The 22331-nt window shown below is 38.6% G+C and overlaps 1 protein-coding gene across 2 annotated transcripts in view; it reads right to left on the bottom strand.

Moving 5' to 3' along the window:
* Positions 1-19994, bottom strand: part of LOC104089457 (vacuolar protein 8-like) — a 31410-nt gene extending 11416 nt beyond the window's left edge. Inside the window, exons 1-7 of one of the 2 annotated variants that reach the window (XM_070182267.1) lie at positions 18858-19994; positions 17440-17790; positions 17142-17357; positions 15707-16353; positions 14656-14752; positions 14518-14571; positions 14325-14425 (exon numbers count right to left, since the gene is read on the bottom strand). In XM_070182267.1, the coding sequence (XP_070038368.1) occupies positions 14325-14425; positions 14518-14571; positions 14656-14752; positions 15707-16353; positions 17142-17357; positions 17440-17790; positions 18858-19079 (1688 nt within the window). In that variant the 5' untranslated portion in view covers positions 19080-19994. The remainder of the gene's footprint in view (positions 1-14324; positions 14426-14517; positions 14572-14655; positions 14753-15706; positions 16354-17141; positions 17358-17439; positions 17791-18857) is intronic. The other variant, XM_070182268.1, reaches the window with a different exon arrangement.
* Positions 19995-22331: the final 2337 nt, after the last annotated feature.

The raw sequence follows: 22331 nt of genomic DNA, 5'->3' as shown, positions 1-22331 counted from the left end.
GGATTGCAAGGGCTTCCTTATATAATTGTTTAAGGCGGCTGATACTTGGAGTCTTAGACTTCTAGACATAATTAATTAAAGAATTAGTGTTGGAAAATGAGTTGGACTTTACATATGTAGCTGCGAACAAGTAGTTGCTATTTGGCCAACACTACTTTTTGGTATCCTACTCAAATTAGGATATACGTGATAATGTTTTCCCAAGCGACAATAGCTAACCCTTCGGTGTTTGAAATCTTGGCTAAAGTCATGTGCTTTTAGAAAAAATTATAACTTATCCAAGTAGTCAAATTCTTCATGCGGTTAAAAAAAATGGGATTCTCTTCATCCGGTACTTCAAGCTTCGTTGCTAAGGCTCATCAAGTTTACACTTCGACAAGACTTGAAGTAGGGGGCATCTGTAAACATATAAAATTTATTAAGTTTAATCCATACAAAATTTGGATTGAATCTTAGTTTTATTTGGATTAAATAATTAATTTAGACTTTACATTAAATTGGTCCATTTTATTATTTTCAAGCCCAAGGTCCATTTTATCTAAAGACCCGGACACATGCCATGTGTCAAGCGACATGGCATATGAAGTCAAACTCAAAGCCAACAAGATCACACCACGTGTGAAATGATGTGGCAATCTCAGTCTAAAACAGTGACCAATCAAGAGTTGCCAAGTGTCTAAAATGACATGTCTTGGCCAATAACAACCAAACTTATCACATAACTTATGAGATAAGTTCGATGACTCACATGAGCCAATCAGAATCAAGCAAGAGAGTTTATATGTAGCTGGACTATCCATCCTCTACCATTATAAATAGAGGGGTTACATAACTCTCTAAGGACATTCAAAGTTGGAGAAGAGTTCCGCAATTGGTGAAGGCATCCGCAAACAGAGAGATCAATCATCAAGTGCAAAGTTCTTCAACAAAGGAGTGATCAACGGAGTTCTTCCTGGAGATCAACCCGAAACAACGAAGCGCTGCTCAAGCCCAAGTTGGCGATCATAGAGCATGTAAGCCTTGGAAATGATTTGATAATCATACTACTATCAAATGTGGGATGGTTACCTTGTTACTTAACACTATGTGCTAGCATTAAGAAAATCTAAAACTTAATATCTAGATCATCAAATGCATTGAGCACTGCTGGAGATGTTACAATTGGGTTTTGCAGACAGACAAACTCAGGAACACTCTTGAAACATCTTTGAGCAATGAACTACCATTTAAAGCTTCACATGACCACACATATAGAACCTAGGGAGAATCTAAAAAGGGAAAAAGTCTGAATATACCCCTCTACTTTTGAATATTGACTACATCTAACCTCCGTTAAACTATTCGGCCAAATTTACCCCTACCGTTATACTATCCCGCCAATTTTACCCCTACCATCAATAAACTTTTAAAATCACCCCTCAATCCGTCAGGTGACCCAGAATTTCCCAAATCATTTTAGTTAAGTCACTTATTCTTCTTCTTGATCCACTATTTTCAAAATAGTTGGCATTTACCTGCTTTTATAATTGGAAAAAAGAAATAAGAGAAAGAAATATTAAAATAACTCAGCGGTTAGTAAACAAAGTATAGTAAATTGAAGAATCTAAATTAGGTAGCTTGTCTAAGTTTCAAAAGTATTTGCAACACCCCAGCTTTAATGAATTCGTTCCACCAAAGGTATGAAGACTTTGCGAGTATTAGTGAAAGAAGTTGAAGTTTCTTGGAGATTTTGCATTGTCGAAATCAATTTTGCTTTAATCAAATGCCTACGCATTGTGCACTCCTAAGTTAGTCGACCGAACTAAATACTAACTAGACAATTACAAAATATATTCGAATATACATGTACATACATGAGGAGCAACCGCATATAATACATAACAAATAGACCCATGGAATTTTGCGGTGTCTATATGGTTGAAAAATAATAAAAATTCTAAACCAATTCCAAAACTATTATTAAAAGAAGAGAATTGGGTGCAAAGATAATTAAAAATATCCATGAATAATTTATATAATTTAGTACCTTTAGCATTCACATTAATAGTAATTTTTGAAAATAGTGGATCAAGAAGAAGAACAAGTGATTTAACTAAAGGGATTTGGAAGATTTTGTGTTACCTAACGGACTGAGGGATAATTTTTAAAAGTTTACTGATGGTATGGGTAAATTTGGCCGAATAGTATAATGGTAGGGATAAATTTGGCTGAAGATTATAACGAAGGTTAAATGCAGACAATATTCGAAAGTAGAGGGGTAAATTTGGACCTTTTCCCATCTAAAAAAGATATAGACCAAGTCAAGTTTGCAATCAAAAGGAATCATGACTTAGACATTAGCAGCTCACAGCATCAATTTTCTCATTAGAGAGAGCCTCACTTCCATCTACAATTGTCTAGAGCGAGTCCACACAAACTTAGTGCATATCTTAATGTTAAGTCTCGTATATGTGAAAACTAGCTTCTCTTGTGCACACATCAGTTAGGTGCCAAATTACTTGACCAAGTAGCATCAAAGTCAATTATAGGCAAGAATAAAGACTTAACAGCTCAGCTTCTATCCTTTCAACCCTCCTCGGATCCAGGTCAGTTGAAAGAACCTCTTTTTCCCCTTTACTGAGTCATGTTAACTAATCTCACTTATCAAAGCTTACTTTATGAAGACTGAGTTCTTTGTAAACAATCTAACACATGTTTAAAGAAATGTCATATAACCTAAACGTTCTTGGTACTCGACATTTTTTTGATCGGGATCTATGATTCAAAACTAGTGGGGATGAGTTTGTAAGTTCAAGCTCCTTCATATGACTTATCCGTGGTTTTAAAAGTGAAAGCGGAAGTGAAGTGCACACTTCTTTAAAGTGAAGCGCACAAATTACGGAAAATTAAAAGTATCAAAATATATGAATTTAGTACTATTATTATTGTTATTATTATTATTATTATTATCAAATTTCAATTAGAATAACTAATATCAACATTCAATAAACAGCACTATCAATATTAATCTAACTCCTCAAATTTGAGATTTACCGCTTCTCATTGAAATCACTTTGCGCGTCATTGGCTGAAGCACAAACCTCTCTGAAGCGCATTGCTTCATCCATAAAGCAATGAACCTCGGTTCATCGTGTGAGAATATACGGGAGAAAAATATATTATTGCTATATTTTATTAAGTGTTTTACAATAGCCCTATTTATAACTATACACAATACATATTCTACTCCCATTCCATGTGGGACTAGGGTTATTTACATAACTACCTAACACTTCCCTCACGCCGGTGCATACAAGTCATATGTACCGAGCTTGTTACATATGTAACTAATACGAGGACCGGTGATGGACTTGGTGAAAATATCTGCAAGTTGATCATTCGACTTCACAAACTTTGTAGCAATATCTCTTGAGAGTATCTTTTCTCTAATGAAGTGACAGTCAATCTCAATGTGTTTAGTTCTCTCATGGATCACCGGATTTGATGCAATATAAAGGGCAGCATGATTATCACGCACAAGTTCCATCTTGCTGATCTCACCAAATTTCAACTCCTTAGAGCAAATGTTTGATCCAAACTAGCTCACATGTTGCCACAGTCATTGCTCGATATTCTGCTTTTGCACTAGACCGAACAACTATATTATGTTTCTTGCTCTTCCAAGACACCAAATTACCTCCTACTAAAACACAATATCCAGACGTAGAACGTCTATCAGAAGGTGATCCTGCCCAGTCAGCATCTGAGTATCCAACAATTTGCTCATGGCCTCGATCTTCAAACAATAACCATTTGCCTTGAGCTGATTTTACATATCGAAGAATGCGGACAATTGCATCCCAATCACTATCACAAGGAGAATCTATAAACTGACTCGCCGCAATCACAAGAAAGGAAATGTCAGGTCTAGTCATTGTGAGGTAATTGAATTTACCAACCAGCCGTCTATATCTTGCAGGATTGCTAAGCGGCTCCCCCTGTCCTGGCAGAAGTTTAGAATTCGGATCCATAGCCTGTCATTTTTTTCTCCTCAATAATGTCTAAGGCATACTTCTGTTGTGAGATCACAATACCTGAGCTAGACTGAGCAGCCTCAATACCTAAAAAATACTTTAATCTGCCCAGATCCATAGTCTGAAAGTGCGGAAAGAGATGCTGCTTCAACTTAGTAATACCATCCTGGTCATTGCCGGTAATAACAATATCATCAACACAAACCACTAGATAAATACTGAGATTTGAAGCAGAATGCCGATAAAACACAGAGTGATCAGCTTCACTACGAGTCATACCAAACTCCTGAATAACTGTACTGAACTTACCAAACCAGGCTCGAGGAGACTGCTTTAGACCATAGAGGGACCGGCACAACCGACATACAAGGCCACTAGACTCCCCCTGAGCAACAAAACCAGGTGGTTGCTCCATATAAACCTCATCCTCAAGGTCACTGGTTGCTCCATATAAACCTCATCCTCAAGGTCACCGTGAAGAAAAGCATTCTTAATGTCCAACTGATAGAGAGGTCAATGGCAAACAATAGCCATGGAAAAAAAAAAGGTGGACTGATGCTATTTTAGCCACGGGAGAGAAAGTATCACTATAATCGAGCCTAAATATCTGAGTATACCCTTTGGCGACAAGACGAGCTTGCCTTAAGTCTATCAACCTGGCCATCTGGACCAACTTTGAGTGCATACACCCAACGACAACCAACAGTCGATTTACCCGAAGGAAGAGGAACAAGCTCCCAAGTACCACTCGTATGTAAAGCAGACATCTCGTCAATCATAGCCCGTCGCCATCCTGGATGAGATAGTGCTTCACCTGTAAACTTAGGGATGGAAACAGAGGACAAACATGATACAAATGCACAATAGGATGATGACAGACGATGGTAACTTAAACCGACATAATGAGAATTAGGAATAAGTGTGGACTGTATACCTTTTCCGTAGTGCAATTGGTTGACTAAGAGGAGACAAGTCCGCAGTATTAGCGAGGTCAGGTGCAGGACGTGAATCAGCTGGGACTGATGCTAGGCGCGTACGACGATGATAAGTCAGGAGTGGTGGAGCCATAGAAGGTTGAACTGGATTAGGTGGTGGAATTGGAGCTAAAGGTGGTGGAACTGGAGCTATAGGTGGTGGAGTTGTAACTGGAGTTGTAGGTGGTGGAACTGGAGTTGTAGAGGAAGATGAATGGGAGATAGTGATTGAAGCTCCAAAAGATGGAACGGGTAGTATCTCAGAAATATCTAAGTGATTACCTAGACCTCTGAAGTATGATTTGGGTTTCAAAGAAGGTAACATCAGCAGACATAAGGTATCGCTGGAGGTCAGAAGAATAGCATCGATATCCCTTTTGCGTTCTCGAGTAGAAATACACACTTACGAGCACGAGGAGCTAACTTATCTTTTTCCTGGAGTAATGTTATAAACAAAACACGTGCTTCCAAAGACACGGGGTGGAAGTGAACAAAGGTAATTGGAGAAACAGGACAGAGAATGGAAGTTGATTCTGGATAGCTGAAGATGCATACGATTAATAAGATAGCGTGATGTAAGAACTGCATGCAACGGAACATGAGATTGTATGAGTAGGGTACGAGCAGTTTCAATAAGATGTTTATTCTTTCTTTCAACTACCCCATTTTATTGAGATGTGTACGGACAAGATGTTTGATTTCCCATGAGAGTTCATAAACTGCTGAAATGGGAAAGACAAATACTCTAGGTCATTATCACTACGAAATGTGCGGATAGAAACCCCAAATTGATTTGAATTTCAGCGTGGATGGTCTGGAAAATAGAAAACAACTCAGATCGATTTTTCATCAAAAATATCCAAGTGCACATGGAATAATCATCAATGAAACTGACAAAATAGCGGAATCCCAAGGTAAAACTGACCCAACTAGGACCCCAAACATCTGAATGGACTAAAGTAAAAGGTGACTCTGCTCGATTATCAAGGCGTCGAGGGAAATGGGAGCGGGTATGCTTACCGAGCTGACATGACTCACACTCTAGAGTGGACAAGTAAGATAAACCAGGTACCATTTTTTGCACTTTTGACAAACTGGGATGGCCCAATCGTTTATGTAATAAATCTGGTGAATCAGTAACAAGACAAGTTGTTGAAGGAAGACAAGATGTGAGTCTATGTGATTTTGTAAGGATAAGGTAATAAAGTCCATTTGATTCACGCCCGGTACCAATGATTCGCCCTGTACTGCGTTCCTGTATAAAAACAAGGTCATCAAGAAATAAAACAGAGCATTTAAGTGATTTGGCTAAGCGACTAACAACTATGAGTTTAAAATGACTACCGGGAACATAAAGAACTAAATCGAAAGGTACGGAAGGAAAAGGACTTGCTTGACCTATTCCAGCTCCCAAGGTTTGAGACCCGTTGGCCATTGTGACTGTTAGAAGAGATTGAGAATATGAAATAGTAGTGAAAAGAGATTTGTTACCAGAAATATGATCAGACACACCTGAATCAATGACCCAAGACTCGAAGGATGAAGATTGGGAGACAAAAGTCACGCTATTACCTGTTTGAACAACGGAAGCTATCTCTGAAGATGTATGTTTACAAGCTTTGTACGGAAGGAACATAATATAATCCAGTAGAGAACCATCAACTATTCGTAGTATTGGATCCCATTTTGCTAACACCAATTTCTCAAAATCTTGACTACAAGTTGTATGGTTAACCTTGGAATGCCAAATCAAAACACCCCTTTTTTTTTTTGGGAAAAACACTGTTCACTCGCCGGATAATAAAAAGGTTGCCGGAATTTGATGAAACTTGAATGGACAGACTCGGAATAACCTCCTAGGTAATCTGTCCAAAAGAAGCTTCGTCGGAAAAATCACTGTAGCCGCCGGAAAGTCAGTGTAGTTGTCAGAAAAATCTCAAAGTGATTGGAATAAAGAGAAAAAAGGTATGGGTAGGCTCAGAATTAGGGGACGATCAAATTTTCCTGAAGGAGCTTTGTCAAAAAATGGCCGGAAAAGGCTGCACTATCTGGCGCATGAACTCACGCGCACGCCGGGACCCTGGCTTCTGCCGGCGAGTGAAGGGGCTTATGTAGGAGAGGCCATCTGGGGTTTGGTCGCCAGACTATGGTGGACCTTGTGGTGGTGTTGGTTTTCGCGCAACATCGTTAGATATGAAGGTTGACGCGGACAGCGACTTAGGTCACCGGAAAATTGCACGGTGACTGAGTTCTTTCTTCCTAGATGTCGCTGAAATGACGCACAACGATCTTTTCTTACCGATGCTTGATACCATGTGAGAATGCACGGGAGAAAAATATATTATTGATATATTCTGTTAAGTGTTTTACAATAGCCCTATTTATAACTATACACAATACATATTCTACTCCTACTCCATGTGGGACTAGGGTTATTTACATAACTATCTAACACTCCCCCTCAAAGCGACAAAGAGATGACTTTTGTAACACCGTGACTAAGCCTAGAGTTTCACTGTAGGACCATGTTAAAGCTCTCAGTGAAGTATACTCATCGAAAAAAACTCTTTCCCTTTCCTCTCTGGCCATGTTAACAAAGGAAAGAGCCCGAGTACGGGGTGTTATAGCTTGGAAGGTGAAACGTGAAAGAAGATATAATTCCAAAACAACTTATTGATATCTCTCCGAAGGTGAAAAGCGAGGAATTTACTTTCTCGTCAACATTCCCGAAAATTCCAGCACTTTTCGCAATTATCCAGTTAAGCTAAAATCAGTTATGTTAGATATCAAGTGAATATGTGTCTAGATTTATACACGTCTAGATTCATTACACTTGAATAACAAAAATCTTATCGAAAATTCTAAACGCTACTGTAGCATATTCTCTATTTAATTGTAGAGGAATATTTACTAACTTAAAAGGATAAAGAACAATTAACTACCATCATAGCTAAGACTCCTATATAAGAAGCACCTCTAGTACATTGTTAATCAAGTCAATGAGAAGTATTTTTTCTCTATTTTGATATGGTATCGGTGCAACTACGATCTTGGTAAGGACACAAATAGCTTCTGCTCCCCGCGGTGGCACCGACCAACGTGTGCTACTGGCCGAGCCAATGCTTTTTCATTTTGGTGCCCAACCCTGCTCCTCTTTCCAGCAACTAGTGCCCCTACTCTCTAGACGATTGATCAAGCGTTTCTTCTCTCTTTAGGATCATCCAAGCACCGTTCATTTCTCCAGCGACCGGAACTGCAACTTTTTTACACGACTGGCAAACTCTTTTGATCTTTGAATATCTAGATCTACCAATTCATGTTAAACTGATACACCATATCTCTTTACAGTCATTGAGAATCCTTTCACTGTGTGTAGTGCACAAGAAGTACTATCTTCTTTGGTTATGCAGTTACCAGAGACTTTTCGGAGAAAAGAAATCTGGTACTGCTTTTCTTTTTGGTGATTGTGCACTATCATAATGGATATTTGCGTCAACATTTTGTGTACTCAAGTTGGTTTCCCCACTTTGATTTTGAGGGAACCAGTTAGAATATCAAGTCAATACGTGTCTAGATTCATCATATTTGAATAAAGAAAATCTTATAAAATATTCTATAGGATACCTTAGGATATTCTTTATTTAATTATATAATATTTACTTACCTTATTATCATAAAGATTGATTACCGACCATATTATACACAGCCTAAAACACTTATATAAGGAGTGTGAGAAGGCACGGGAGAAAATATGTTATTGATATTGGATGATCAATACAATACAAGAGGTCCTTATTTATAGCTATACTATACAAGGACATACTACTCTTCTACCAATGTGGGACAATACTACACTATATACATGCTGTAAACTAACACTCCCCTTCAAGCAGGTGCATACAAATCATATGTACCGAGCTTGTTACATATATAACCAATACGAGGACCAGTGAGGGACTTGGTGAAAATATCTGCAAGTTGATCATTCGACCTCACAAACTTTGTAGCAATCTCTCCTGAAAGTATCTTTTCTCTGACGAAGTGACAATCAATCTCAATGTGTTTAGTTCTCTCATGGAACACCGGATTTGATGCAATATGAAGGGCAGCTTGATTATCGCACACAAGTTCCATCCGACTGATTTCACCAAATTTCAACTCCTTGAGCAATTGTTTGGTCCAGACTAGCTCACATGTTGCCATAGCCATTGCTCGATATTCTGCTTCTGCACTAGACCGAGCAACTACATTCTGTTTCTTGCTCTTCCAGGACACCAAATTTCCTCCTACTAAAACACAATATCCAGACGTAGAACGTCTATCAGAAGGTGATCCTGCCCAATCAGCATCTGAGTATCCAATGATCTGCTCGTGACCTCGATCCTCAAAGAGTAACCCTTTGCCTGGAGCCGATTTTATATATCGAATAATGCGGACAACTGCATCCCAATGACTATCACAAGGAGAATTCATAAACTGACTTACAACACTCACAGGATAAGAAATGTCGGGTCTAGTCACTGTGAGATAATTTAATTTTCCAACCAGCCGCCTATAGCTTGTAGGATCGCTAAGCGGCTCCCCCTGTCCTGGCATAAGTTTAGAATTCGGATCCATCGGAGTGTCAACAGGTCTGCAACCTATCATCCCCATCTCCTAAAGAATGTCTAAAGCATATTTTCTTTGAGAAATAACAATACCTGAGCTAGACTGGGCAACCTCAATACCTAGAAAGTACTTCAATCTGCCTAGATCCTTAGTTTGGAAGTGTTGGAAGAGATGCTGCTTCAGATTGGTAATACCATCCTGATCATTGCCAGTAATAACAATATCATCAACATAGACTACCAGATAAATACAGAGACTTGAAGCAGAGTGCCGATAAAACACAGAGTGATCAGCTTCACTACGAATCATGCCAAACTCCTGGATAACCGTGCTGAACTTACCAAACCAGGCTCGAGGAGACTGCTTTAGACCATAAAGTGACCGACGCAAGCGACATACAAGGCCACGAGACTCCCCCTGAGCAACAAAACCAGGTGGTTGCTCCATATAAACCTCATCCTCAAGATCACCGTGAAGAAAGGCATTTTTAATGTCCAGCTGATAGAGGGGCCAATGACAAACCGCAGCCATGGATAGAAAAAGGCGGACTGAAGCCACTTTAGCCACAGGAGAGAAGGTATCACTGTAATCGAGCCCAAATATCTGAGTATATCCTTTGGCAACAAGACGGGCCTTAAGTCGATCAATCTGTCCATCGGGACCAACTTTGACTGCATAAACCCAACGACAACCAACAGTAGATTTACCTGAGGGAAGAGGAACAAGCTCCCAAGTACCACTTGTATGTAAAGCAGACATCTCGTCACTCATAGCCTGTCGCCATCCTGGATGAGACAACGCTTCACCTGTAGACTTAGGGATGGAAACCAAGGACAAAGAAGATATAAAAGCATAATGGGGAGATGACAGACGATGATAGCTCAAACCGACATAATGAGGATTAGGGTTAAGTGTGGTCCGTATACCTTTCCGAATTGCAATCGGTGTACTAGGAGCAGGGTCCGCAGCAGGAGCAGGGTCAGGTGCAGGACGAGAACCAGTTGGGCCTGATGGAAGACGCAAACGACGATGATAAGTCAAGAGTGGTGTTCCTGTGGCTGGGGAACTAGGGGGAACAACACTAGACTCCTCAACGGTTGGTATGGATGAAACCTCTGTGGTCGAAGGTGGAGGAGGAGCTATAGTAAACTCCTCAAAGGTCGGTATAGGTAAGACCTCAGATATATCATGGTGGTCAGCAGAGGTAAAGAAAGGTTTAGACTCAAAAAATGTGACGTCAGCTGACATAAGGTACCTACGAAGATCTGGAGAATAACAACGATATCCCTTCTGAACACGAGAATAACCAAGGAAGACACACTTGAGAGCACGAGGAGCTAACTTATCTTTCCCAGGGGCTAAGTTATGAACAAAACACGTGCTCCCAAAAACACGAGGTGGAAGAGAGTATAAGGGTGACTGGGGAAACAATACTGAATGCGGAATCTGATTCTTGATGGGAGATGAAGGCATCCGATTAATCAAATAACAAGCTGTGAGAACTGCATCGCCCCAAAAACGCAACGGAACACGAGATTCAATTAGAAGTGTGCGAGCAGTCTCAATAAGGTGCCTATTCTTTCTCTCAGCAACCCCATTTTGCTGAGGGGTATAAGGACAAGATGTCTGATGAATAATTCCCTGAGAAGTCATTAAACTGCTGAAATTGAGAAGATAAATATTCTAAGGCATTATCACTGCGAAAAATGCGAATAGAAACACCAAATTGGTTTTTGATTTCAGCACAGAAACTCTGGAATATAGAAAATAACTCAGAACGATCTTTCATTAAGAAAAGCCAAGTACATCTTGAATAATCATCAATGAAACTGACAAAATAACGAAATCCCAAGGATGAACTGACTCTACTAGGACCCCATATATCAGAATGAACTAAGGAGAAGACAGACTCTGCATGACTCTCAACACTACACGAAAAGAAGGCTCGGGTATGTTTTCCAAGTTGACACGACTCACAATCTAATGTAGACAAACTAGATAAACTAGGCACCATCTTCTGAAGTTTGGATAAACTCGGATGTCCTAAACGTCTGTGGATTAGATCTGGAGGATCTGTAACTAGACATGTTGTGGAAGGACTGAGTGAGTTATGGTAGTAAAGGCCTTCTGATTCACGTCCTGTACCAATTGTCTGTCCCGTACTGCGGTCCTGCATAATAAAAGAATCGTCAATAAAATATATACCACAATGGAGGGCACGAGTCAAACGACTAACAGATGCAAGACTAAAAGGACATCCAGGGACATAAAGAACGGAATCTAGGGTGATAGAAGACAAGGGATTAGCTTGTCCAACTCCTTTTGCCTTAGTTTGACATCCATTGGCTAAAGTAACAGTGGGAAGAGACTGTGAATATACAATATTTGACAAAAGTGATATATTACCAGAGATGTGATCAGAAGCGCCGGAGTCCATGACCCATGGGCCAAGAGTGCTAGACTGGGAAACACAAGCAAAAGAATTACCAGAAACAGAAGTATCAGTCTGAGCAACTGAGGCTACTTGTGGAGATGTCTGCTTACTTGCTCGATACTGAAGGAGCTCATTATATTCTTCTTTAGATAAAGAAAATCCTTGGTTACCTGGAGTCTCGGTCTGAGCAATGTAAGCATTTTTGGGTGGACGACCATGTAAGGAATAGCACATTTCACGAGTGTGTCCAAGTTTGTGACAATAAGAACACTTGGGTCTAGATCTTCCAAAACGACCTCCTCCTCGTCTATGCTCCATAGTTTGAGATGCCCGAACATCCATTGTCTGGGATGCAAGATCAGAGGAATCAAGTATCTGTGATGAGATCACTGGTGGACTTGGTGCTGTAGTAAGGCGGAGTAATCGAGAGAATAATTCATCAACTGTCGGGACAGACGGACTAGCCAAATCTGGTCGCGTACTGAATCAAGATCATTAGGAAGTCCAGCGAGGGTAAGAACGAGAAACATCTTCTGTCGCTGCTCTTGTTGTTTTTCCACACTAGCAGAAACTGGCATCAACTTCTCAAATTCCTCCATGACTGTCTGTACTTGACCCAAGTAAGTAGAAATATCCAATTCCTGCTTCTTTAAGTTTGTCATCCGTGATATCACATCATAGAAGCGAGATATGTCATTAGTGTATAAGGTGCGTGCCTTTGCCCAAACCAAATAACATGTCTGGAATGGACGAAACAAGGGCATCAACTTGGAATCAATAGATCGCCACAAGATGCTACATAACTGAGCATCGATTTTTGCCCAAAGTGCTATTGCCTTTTCATCTCCATCGCTAGACTGTTTGATTAGATGATCTTGAACACCTTGACCTCTACACCATAACTCGACAGATGAAGCCCAAGCTAAGTAGTTTGAACCTCCCATTAAAGGTTCCGAGGTAATAATAGCACTAGAGCTTCCAGAACTCATGTTTCTAGACCCAAAAACATCAAATCCCAAAGACATTGTTGCAAATTATTACCAAATAGGAGAAAGAATCAATTGTAATCCACTGAAACAGTGTACGGAAACACAAAAACAGAATACTGAAAAACTGTAGCTGCCGGAATCTACTGTAGCTGTCGGAATAGTACTGTAGCTGCCGAAAAAAACTCAAAGTTGTCGGAATGAAATGAAAACAGTAGGGGTAGGATCGGAATTACCAGGCGACCCAACTGTTCTGAAGGAAGATTTTCAAAAAATGGCCGGAAGTGGTCGTACGCGCCGGCGTGTGAGCTCACGCGCGTGAGCTTCTGGTAGCGCGTGGAGGCGCGTGAGGAGGCTGCTGCCGGAGTTTTTCACTGGGGTTTGGTCGCCGGACAGTGACGATTCTCGTGGTAGTGTTGGATTTTGCACAACACTGACAGAAATGAAACAGATAGAAAACAGCCTTAAAAAATACTGATTTCTCTTTCCCGGAATCGTTGGAATTTATGCACAGCGATTTCTCTTTCCCGGAATCGCTGGAATTTATGCACAGCGATAAGTCTCTCACAATTGCTCTGATACCATGTGAGAAGGCACGGGAGAAAATATGTTATTGATATTGGATGATCAATACGATACAAGAGGTCCTTATTTATAGCTATACTATACAAAGACATACTACTCTTCTACCAATGTGGGACAATACTACACTATATACATGCTGTAAACTAACAAGGAGCACCTCTTGTACATTGTCTAGATATGTATAATTCTAGACACGTATTCACTTGATATTCTAACAAGTTACATCTCGGTGACTTTAGATGTAGATTCCACTGGGAAAAGTCTCAATTCTCAAGTATTGGACTAGTAGAGAAAGTGATCCACATCCCTTAAGGTGAACACTCCACTTTATATAATGGGCTACGGAAACAGTGTGTGCAAGGGCTATTAGACAACCTGTTACCCTCTTCCAACCCCACCCCTCACCAAACCTAACTGGCTGTCTTGTGAGCTTCTTAATGTTTAGTCTCCCTTCCTGCCCAGCTCAATCAGCCACACCATTCCCTCCCTCCCACTCTTCGGCATCAGATATCCAAAATCAAGAGCCTGTTAATGTAGCAAGTGATTGTTCTTATAATTAAGAATCAGATCTCCCAAATAAATAATTGTAGGCTCATTAAAAATCTCTGCAAGACTGATATCATGGGAAGCAGGTATTCATGAACTAAACAATTCAAGATCGGCATGGAACACATAGATATAAAAGGGAGGGGAGGAGTACAAAACATGGAAACAAACATGAAACCTGGTTGTTGATGCAACTTTCTCATTTTCATTTCCAGTCAACCCTGCATTTCTTGCTGCACTCCATTCCTTTGTCAACCCATTAACTGGTCCATAATAAAACTGAAGATAACCCAGAAAGAAAAGAGTCACTCAGAGAGGTTGTAGAACGAATTTGAGCTCTCTCGAAGAACTAAAGAGTGATAGCTCCAGACCTTTGATTTCATTTCTTTGCTAGGATCTAGGATCCGAGTAAGAATATCCAATATCTGTGTAGGAAATAATATCATTTTACTTCTGTGGAACAAGAATATGACTAATCAACATTTTAGATATAAAATAAATTGCATTACCATATTTGTCAAGCTTTTAGAGATCTCCGAGTTACTGAGCAAGTAAATCAAAGAATGCAAGACATTTTCTGCTTCCATTCTTTGGCATACGTCATTACTTCATCCAGAAAGACATGAAACAATATAATTAGCCATAGGTGCACGTTGAACAGGATAGATTAACTTAATCTTAAGCCAAGGAGAGTACAAAACAGGAACACAAAGTGCATAATGAATTCTGTTCCAAACTCTTTCAAGTTATAGTGTGAACTTTAAACCAAATCTAATACAATATGGAAGAACTACACTTAACTGCAAGAATGAGGGAATGAAAGTTGTGACAAGCCGAAAAAGTACTATGACGAAATTAGTAAAAGTCTGGGTGTCAGCAACATCATAATTCTAAATAATCTTTCTAACAAATGTTGCTCTGGCTTCAAAGAAACATTTTTAAAGAGTTTTGGTTAACATCAAAGCAACAGAGTCATTCACTCAAAAAAAAACACATTATGGCAGAAGAATTTTGCTCTCTCCAAAATGCATAGACCCGATCACTAGGCCCTTACATTAAGATCCAAAGAAGGAAGTTAACTTTTTCTGCTAGGTGCTAAGCAGAAGATTTCTAGACATTAAAGAGAGTCATACAGATTGAAATATTTAGCTGCAACAAGTCACTTATGTCTCATAACCATGGAAACACAAGAATTACAAGACAAATTTAGCAAATAACAGCAAATCTAATAGAATCACAAGGATTGTTAATTGAACAAGTTGCTTTATAGCCAGATCCCTTTAAGAGCTTAGTCCATTACCAGAGCCATGAATCATATTTGCTTCCAAGTAAGCACATAATGGAGGAAGAATTCACCTTTTCTAGGGTGCAATTATCAGATGATTACGCCCCTAACATCAATATTAAATAAAGGAGAGAAGTTTCACGGCTCACTGCTGAAAGTAAATCAATGAACCTTTACCACAGAGCCATAATCACATAGGACATAATTAGATAAGTCATTAATGTGTCTTAACTACATGGAAGAGTATAACATGTTAAAGTTAATATGATAACTACCTGATAGATAGCCTCTCCAGAGCCCGAACAACAGCTAATTTAACAGTGTCACTAGGATGGTTAATTAGCCGAACAAGAGGGTTTATAGCACCTGCTTCTTTAAATGAAACCCGCATTCGCTCATTAATAGATACATCTGCAATGGCCTCTGCAGCTCTAGCAATAGCTGACTCATCTTCAAGTCCAAGAATTAAAACCAAGCGAGCCACGCCATCCATCCACGGCAACAGAGTAAACCTTGGATTTGATGAAAGTTCACCACTGGATATATTATCTTCTTCAATTTCTATTGCCCCAATACGTGCAAGAAATTGCTGTTGAGTGCGTCCTACCATTGCCTTCATTTTTGCTTCCTCAATGTTTGCATTCTTATCCTCAATATTTAATCCAAGAAGTAATTCAGAGGCGCCATATCTTGAAGTTTTTGGGTTCTGGTCAATTTTGGTACCATCAGGCAAAGAAGGCCATGAATACAGAGCTGGCCTGAAGGACTTGTAGGCAACTGCACCAACTAAAGGGACCAGAAGAAGATCTTCCTCCTTGATAAGAATCTTGCTGTACTCATCTTTAGCAAGTTCCAGCAACGCATTCCTCGCTTCTTTTTTAATGACCTTAGATCCCTCCACCTCAGTTTTCAAGAGCATTGCCTGCACAGCTCCAAGGTAATGAAATTATCTGAGATTCAGTTTTGCGGCATCAAAGACATTAACCACTGAAAAATGGATTAAAAAATCCAGCCCTAAATATGCCACAAACTATAATAAAAAATGATAAAAACTAACTTCTTTTCTGGAGCACATTGCAGTAGACTTAGAACAGATTCAACAAATTAACAATGTTTTTATAGATCAAATCACCTACATGTTATAAGCAGAAGATGAGACTAAGAAGCGTTAGACATTCTTGCTTAATCCAACTGCGTATAACAATCTCTTCATGAATGCCTTACTAGTTAATTACATTGTCAACTTGGCTGATCTTTTACATGGTTTGTAGAAGTAAATGTATATCATGCACCATGGCCTCCATTTCTTTCGATTCTACTCTGTATCTATTTGGTTTCCCTCCCTATACTTGTTCAAGAACCAACTAATTATATTTTAGATCTTTCCTGTATCTTTTTTTTAGAACCGTGGTGTCCGGGCCAGCTTGCACGCACCTTGACTAATTCCACGGGATACCTACTACCTCCCACCATCTTTTCTGTATCTATTAAGTTCTATTAGGTTCTTTCCTCCCTATCCTTGTTCAAGAACCAGCAAATTATATTCTAGATCTCTTTTTCTTAATGGTACATGGAAAATCCTGGAGTTCCAGAAGGTAATTGATATAAAAATTTTGCAATTCTTAAGCACTCATAAATATATTCAAGACCAATTGATATCTACCCAAAAAAAAGTGTAAGAACACGAATCAACCGATCTTAGTGTCTTACCAGTTTTGGGATGACACCTGCTTCAACCATATTCTTGTGATTAGAAACAGTCAATGCTAAATTAGCCAAAACCCTTGTAGCTGCCTCCTTCACTTTCACTTCTTCATCCTCCAGGAACTTTATCAGTAAAGGCAAGAGATCAGAGTTGGCAATTTTGTTTCTGAGTTTCTCATCCACAGATAAATTCCATAATGAACATAAGCTTTGCTCCTTCACCTGCAGAAATAAATTCAAGCTTGTGCCTCAAATGCTGTATCAAAAAGACATGAGGACAGAAAAAATGAGGTAGATTTTGCACATTTGGGGAGAGGGAAGAACGTCTCAAGAGGCCGTTTATCTCTTCTATTGCACCACTATCTGCCACAAGCTCTCTGTACATATTCACTGAGGATATCATCCTCAAAAGACCAGCAGCTGCTTCACAAGCAGCATCAGACTCAGACCTTAGAAGGTTCACAGCCAGATTAACAGAACCCCGGAACTTCATTAACATATCAACACACTGCTTCCCTCCAAGTGAATACTTCCAGAGAGCAATGACTGCCTGTTCTCTATCTAGAGGGTCATGGTCCAAACCAAGCATCCGAACAAACAAGGCAATGTAACTGTCACCTGTGTTAGATGAGCTATCCTTTAACATATCAACATCCTGTAAATGAAAGAGGAAGATTCATCATCATGTAAAAAACATGCTTTAACTTGATGCAGATAAGCTCTGAAAGAGTTGGTGAAAGAAAGATCACCACTAAAAATGGAAGTACTCTCAAGGCTTAAGTACACATTAAGCAAACAGGTTTATATTTGTTTATCTCTAGGATTAAGAACTGGAGGTTAACAGCTTGTTTGGATGGTTGTTACTCGTTGTATCGTATTGTTGTATTGTTATCTCAAAACAATGTTTGTTTTGATTGTTTCATTAAAATTGGTTGTATTGTATTGTTAAATTCACTGTTCCGGAACAATGAAAAGTCCCATTTTTGAAACAACCGATTTGCTGTGGTGGGATTGTTTCCTATTTTTCTTTCCAATTATGCCCTAACTTATTACTCCATAATTCTATTTTACCGTTTACCTTTTTTTTTTTTAAATTTTACTCCAAATCTCCCACCTATAACCTACTTTGTCTTCGTCCCTTTTTTTTCAGAACTTATGCCTTTTCCAACTTCAACCTAAAATTGCTAATTTTGTTAGAATTTGCATGAATTTAATTGTTTAATCTATTTTTAAGACATATTTGGTGATAAATTAGTAGAAAGGGGGTTTTTTAAATTATTTTTATGCGTAATTATTGATAAATTTAATATTTAAACAATTGAGGGTATTTTAGTAAACTTATCAGTTACAGTACAGTACCATACCGTCAAACCAAACAGCAAAATGTTATTTAACAACTGCAAACAATACAATCTATCCAAACATTGTATTTATAAAACGATACAATACAATACAATACAATACAACACAATACAATACAATACATCATAAAACGATGGGTAACAACCATCCAAACAAGCTGTAAAGTTGTGTTTTGTAAACCGAAATTTCCTATAAGAGACAAATATGACCCACATAACATTCACAAATGAGTTTGAAAACTCATAGCATGATGATCAAAATGCTTAGTGCAAGTAAACCGAAATCCAGCATGACAGAGTAGAGACTAAAAGCAATAAGAAACTAAAATACAAGCAACCCAGTAGGAGAAATAAACTTCACCTGGTGAGGGTTAACATAAACTTCACCCCCTCCATCACTGCAGGCCGCCCTTGTCCTTGTGAGACCTGAATACAACCTAGGGTTGTCTCCATTATAAAAACACAAGTTGGAATTATTAGCTTTTCTTGTTCTAACTGTGACACTAATAACTCCTTCAGGGGTTTGCAAGACTCGATAATTGGGTGGCTTGAGCAAGAGCTGTGCTGGGATTGGTAAGGCCATGTTTGGTATATTTCAACAGAATTGGAAACTAAAGGGTTTTTAGTTTGGTTTATTGGTTTGTTGTCATCCTCAAGTTTGAGTTCACTATACTTTTTCTAGTGATAATGGAATGTACCAGTAATTTCGAAAACCAGAGTGAGGATGTTGTAAAAGAGATTTTTCTCTCTCCACCAAACTCCCTCAACTTCTCAGAGATTTTTCTCTCTCCAAACATTGTATTTATAAAACGAAACGATACAATACAATACAATACAACACAATATAATACAATACAATACATTATAAAACGATGGGTAACAACCATCCAAACAAGCTGTAAAGTTGTGTTTTGTAAACCGAAATTTCCTATAAGAGACAAATATGACCCACATAACATTCACAAATGAGTTTGAAAACTCATAGCATGATGATCAAAATGCTTAGTGCAAGTAAACCGAAATCCAGCATGACAGAGTAGAGACTAAAAGCAATAAGAAACTAAAATACAAGCAACCCAGTAGGAGAAATAAACTTCACCTGGTGAGGGTTAACATAAACTTCACCCCCTCCATCACTGCAGGCCGCCCTTGTCCTTGTGAGACCTGAATACAACCTAGGGTTGTCTCCATTATAAAAACACAAATTGGAATTATTAGCTTTTCTTGTTCTAACTGTGACACTAATAACTCCTTCAGGGGTTTGCAAGACTCGATAATTGGGTGGCTTGAGCAAGAGCTGTGCTGGGATTGGTAAGGCCATGTTTGGTATATTTCAACAGAATTGGAAACTAAAGGGTTTTTAGTTTGGTTTATTGGTTTGTTGTCATACTCAAGTTTGAGTTCACTATACTTTTTCTAGTGATAATGGAATGTACCAGTAATTTCGAAAACCAGAGTGAGGATGTTGTAAAAGAGATTTTTCTCTCTCCACCAAACTCCCTCAACTTCTCAGAATGTGCTATTTAGTTTTTATACGGGTGAGCAAAAATAGTCGCTACTCTCTTAAAAATTAATACGAAAAGACGATTTTATCCTTAATATTAAGGACATTAACACTCATGAAATTAAGGACACGAAATCCTAAAGTTTAACAGCAAATACAAGACACTTTGGGTGTGTTTGGTATGACTTTCCCATTTTTTACTATTTGGTTGCACAAAACAGTTTGAAAAATATTTTTCTACATATCACATTTTCCTAAATATTGGAGTAAAATGACTTCCCTAGAAAACGTTAGGAAAACATTTTTCGAAAATTCCACCTACCCTCACATCTAACCCCAACCACTTTGGTTTGTTCTTTGCATAGCTACCTTCCGCTTAGTTAAAAATGTAGCGAAAAGACGATTTTTCCCTTTCTATTTAAAAGGCGTCTTTCGTCTGTATTTCTGGGTTTCTAGTTAAATTTTCAGATTTCTCTGACGAAAGAGCAGCAGTCTTCTTTTGCGACAAGGTTTAGTATCCATTACAGGTATGATTTTAGTATTTTACATTTTTTTTATGCTTCAATTCGCCTATTATGTTGTAATGTAATGATGGTTTTTCTATTTTTGTTGATGTTCTGTATATATGTTTAGTCTAATCATGTTTAATGTTTAGAGTAAAGGCAATTAGTTTAAACCCTAGTGTTTCATTGATTAGTGGTAAAATTACTAGTTTTTAGGGTTTAATTTGTATTATTGGAGCTTTAAGCTCTTGTTTTTTGTTATAATTTATTTCTATATGTGTTTTTGGATTAATTGTGATGAATCTAACGATGATGAAATATGGCATTGTTCAAAACTTCATATTTTGAAGTATTCCGAAGTAAGCTCTTTTCAGAGGCTAACTTAAGAGACATGATTTCTAAAGCATTTTGAAGTTAGCTCATAGGCTAACTTCAGATACATAATTCATGAAGTTATATATTCTATTCTGTGATTTCTTGTGAGGTTTTTTGTTTTATGTTTTGTACATATGTTTATTTTAATCATGTTTGGTATTTAAAATAAAGACGAATATTTTAGACCCTTGTCTTTCATTGATTGTTTTTTAGGGTTTAACTTGTTTTAGGTTTTGATGCATGTTTTAGTTTCAAGCTATCATTTTTTGTGATACTTTATTTGTGTGGGTATTTTTTGGATTTTTGTAATGAAGTTAATGATGATGAAGTATGACATTGTTCAAAACTTCATATTCTGAAGTATTCCAAAGTAAGTTTTTTCCTGAGGCTATCTTCAGAGACATGATTCCTGGAGTGTTTTGAAATTAGCTCTTTTCAGAGGCTAACTTCATATAAATATTTTTATGAAGTTATATATGTTTATTCTGTGATTTCTTGTGAGGTATAATTGTATTGAACATTGTAGTATTTTCTTAAAATGATGGCACCTAGAAGTCAAGAAAGCGGCGTATATGAAACTGGTAGAGAGCAAGAACGTGGAGGAGAAGAGAACGAATAAAGAAGGGTACAAGAAGGCCAAGAAGGAGGCGAAGTTAGCAGTTACAACGGCTAAGACTGTAGCGTTTAGACATTTGTATGAAGATCTTAGGGATAAAAGTGGGGACAAGAAGTTGTACAGGCTAACCAAGGCGAGAAAAAGGAAGGCTCATGACCGAGACCAAGTGAAGTGCATCAAAGATGAGGAAGGAAGAGTATTAGTGGAAAAGGCACATATTAGACGTATATGATAAACATACTTCCATAAACTCCTAAATAAGGAGGGGGACAGAGTCATTGAGTTGGGTGATTTGGAGTACTTCAAGAGTCGTCGAGATTTTAATTATTGTAGGTGTATAAGAATTGAGCAGGTCGAGGAGGCTATGCATAAGATGAGTAGGGAAAGAGCGAGTGGGCCAGACGAGATCCCGGTGGAATTTTGGAAGAGTACGGGTATGGCAAGCTTGGAATGGCTCACTCGATTATTTAACAATATTTTTAGGACGAAGAAGAACCCTGAAGAATGGAGGTGGAGTACGATGATTTCGTTGTATAAAAATAAGGGTTATATAAAAAATTATAACAAACTACAGGGGTATGAAGGTACTGAGCCACACTATAAACGTTTGGGAGAGTGTGATGGAAGCGAGGGTGAGAAAGAGTGTATCTATTTCTGAAAATCAGTTCGAATTCATGTCGAGGTGTTCGTCTACGAAAGCTATTCACATTGTAAGGAGGTTGGTGGAGCAGTATAGGGAGAGGAAGAGAGACTTACATATGGTGTTCATTGACCTAGAGAAAGCATACGCCAAACTCCCAAGGGAGGTTCTATGGAGATTCTTGGACGTTAGAGGTG

The sequence above is a fragment of the Nicotiana tomentosiformis genome, chromosome 8 (genome assembly GCF_000390325.3).
Source record: "Nicotiana tomentosiformis chromosome 8, ASM39032v3, whole genome shotgun sequence".
Taxonomy (NCBI): domain Eukaryota; kingdom Viridiplantae; phylum Streptophyta; class Magnoliopsida; order Solanales; family Solanaceae; genus Nicotiana; species Nicotiana tomentosiformis.
The sequence above is the reverse complement of the archived record's forward strand: the minus strand, read 5'-3'. Positions and strand labels throughout refer to the sequence as shown.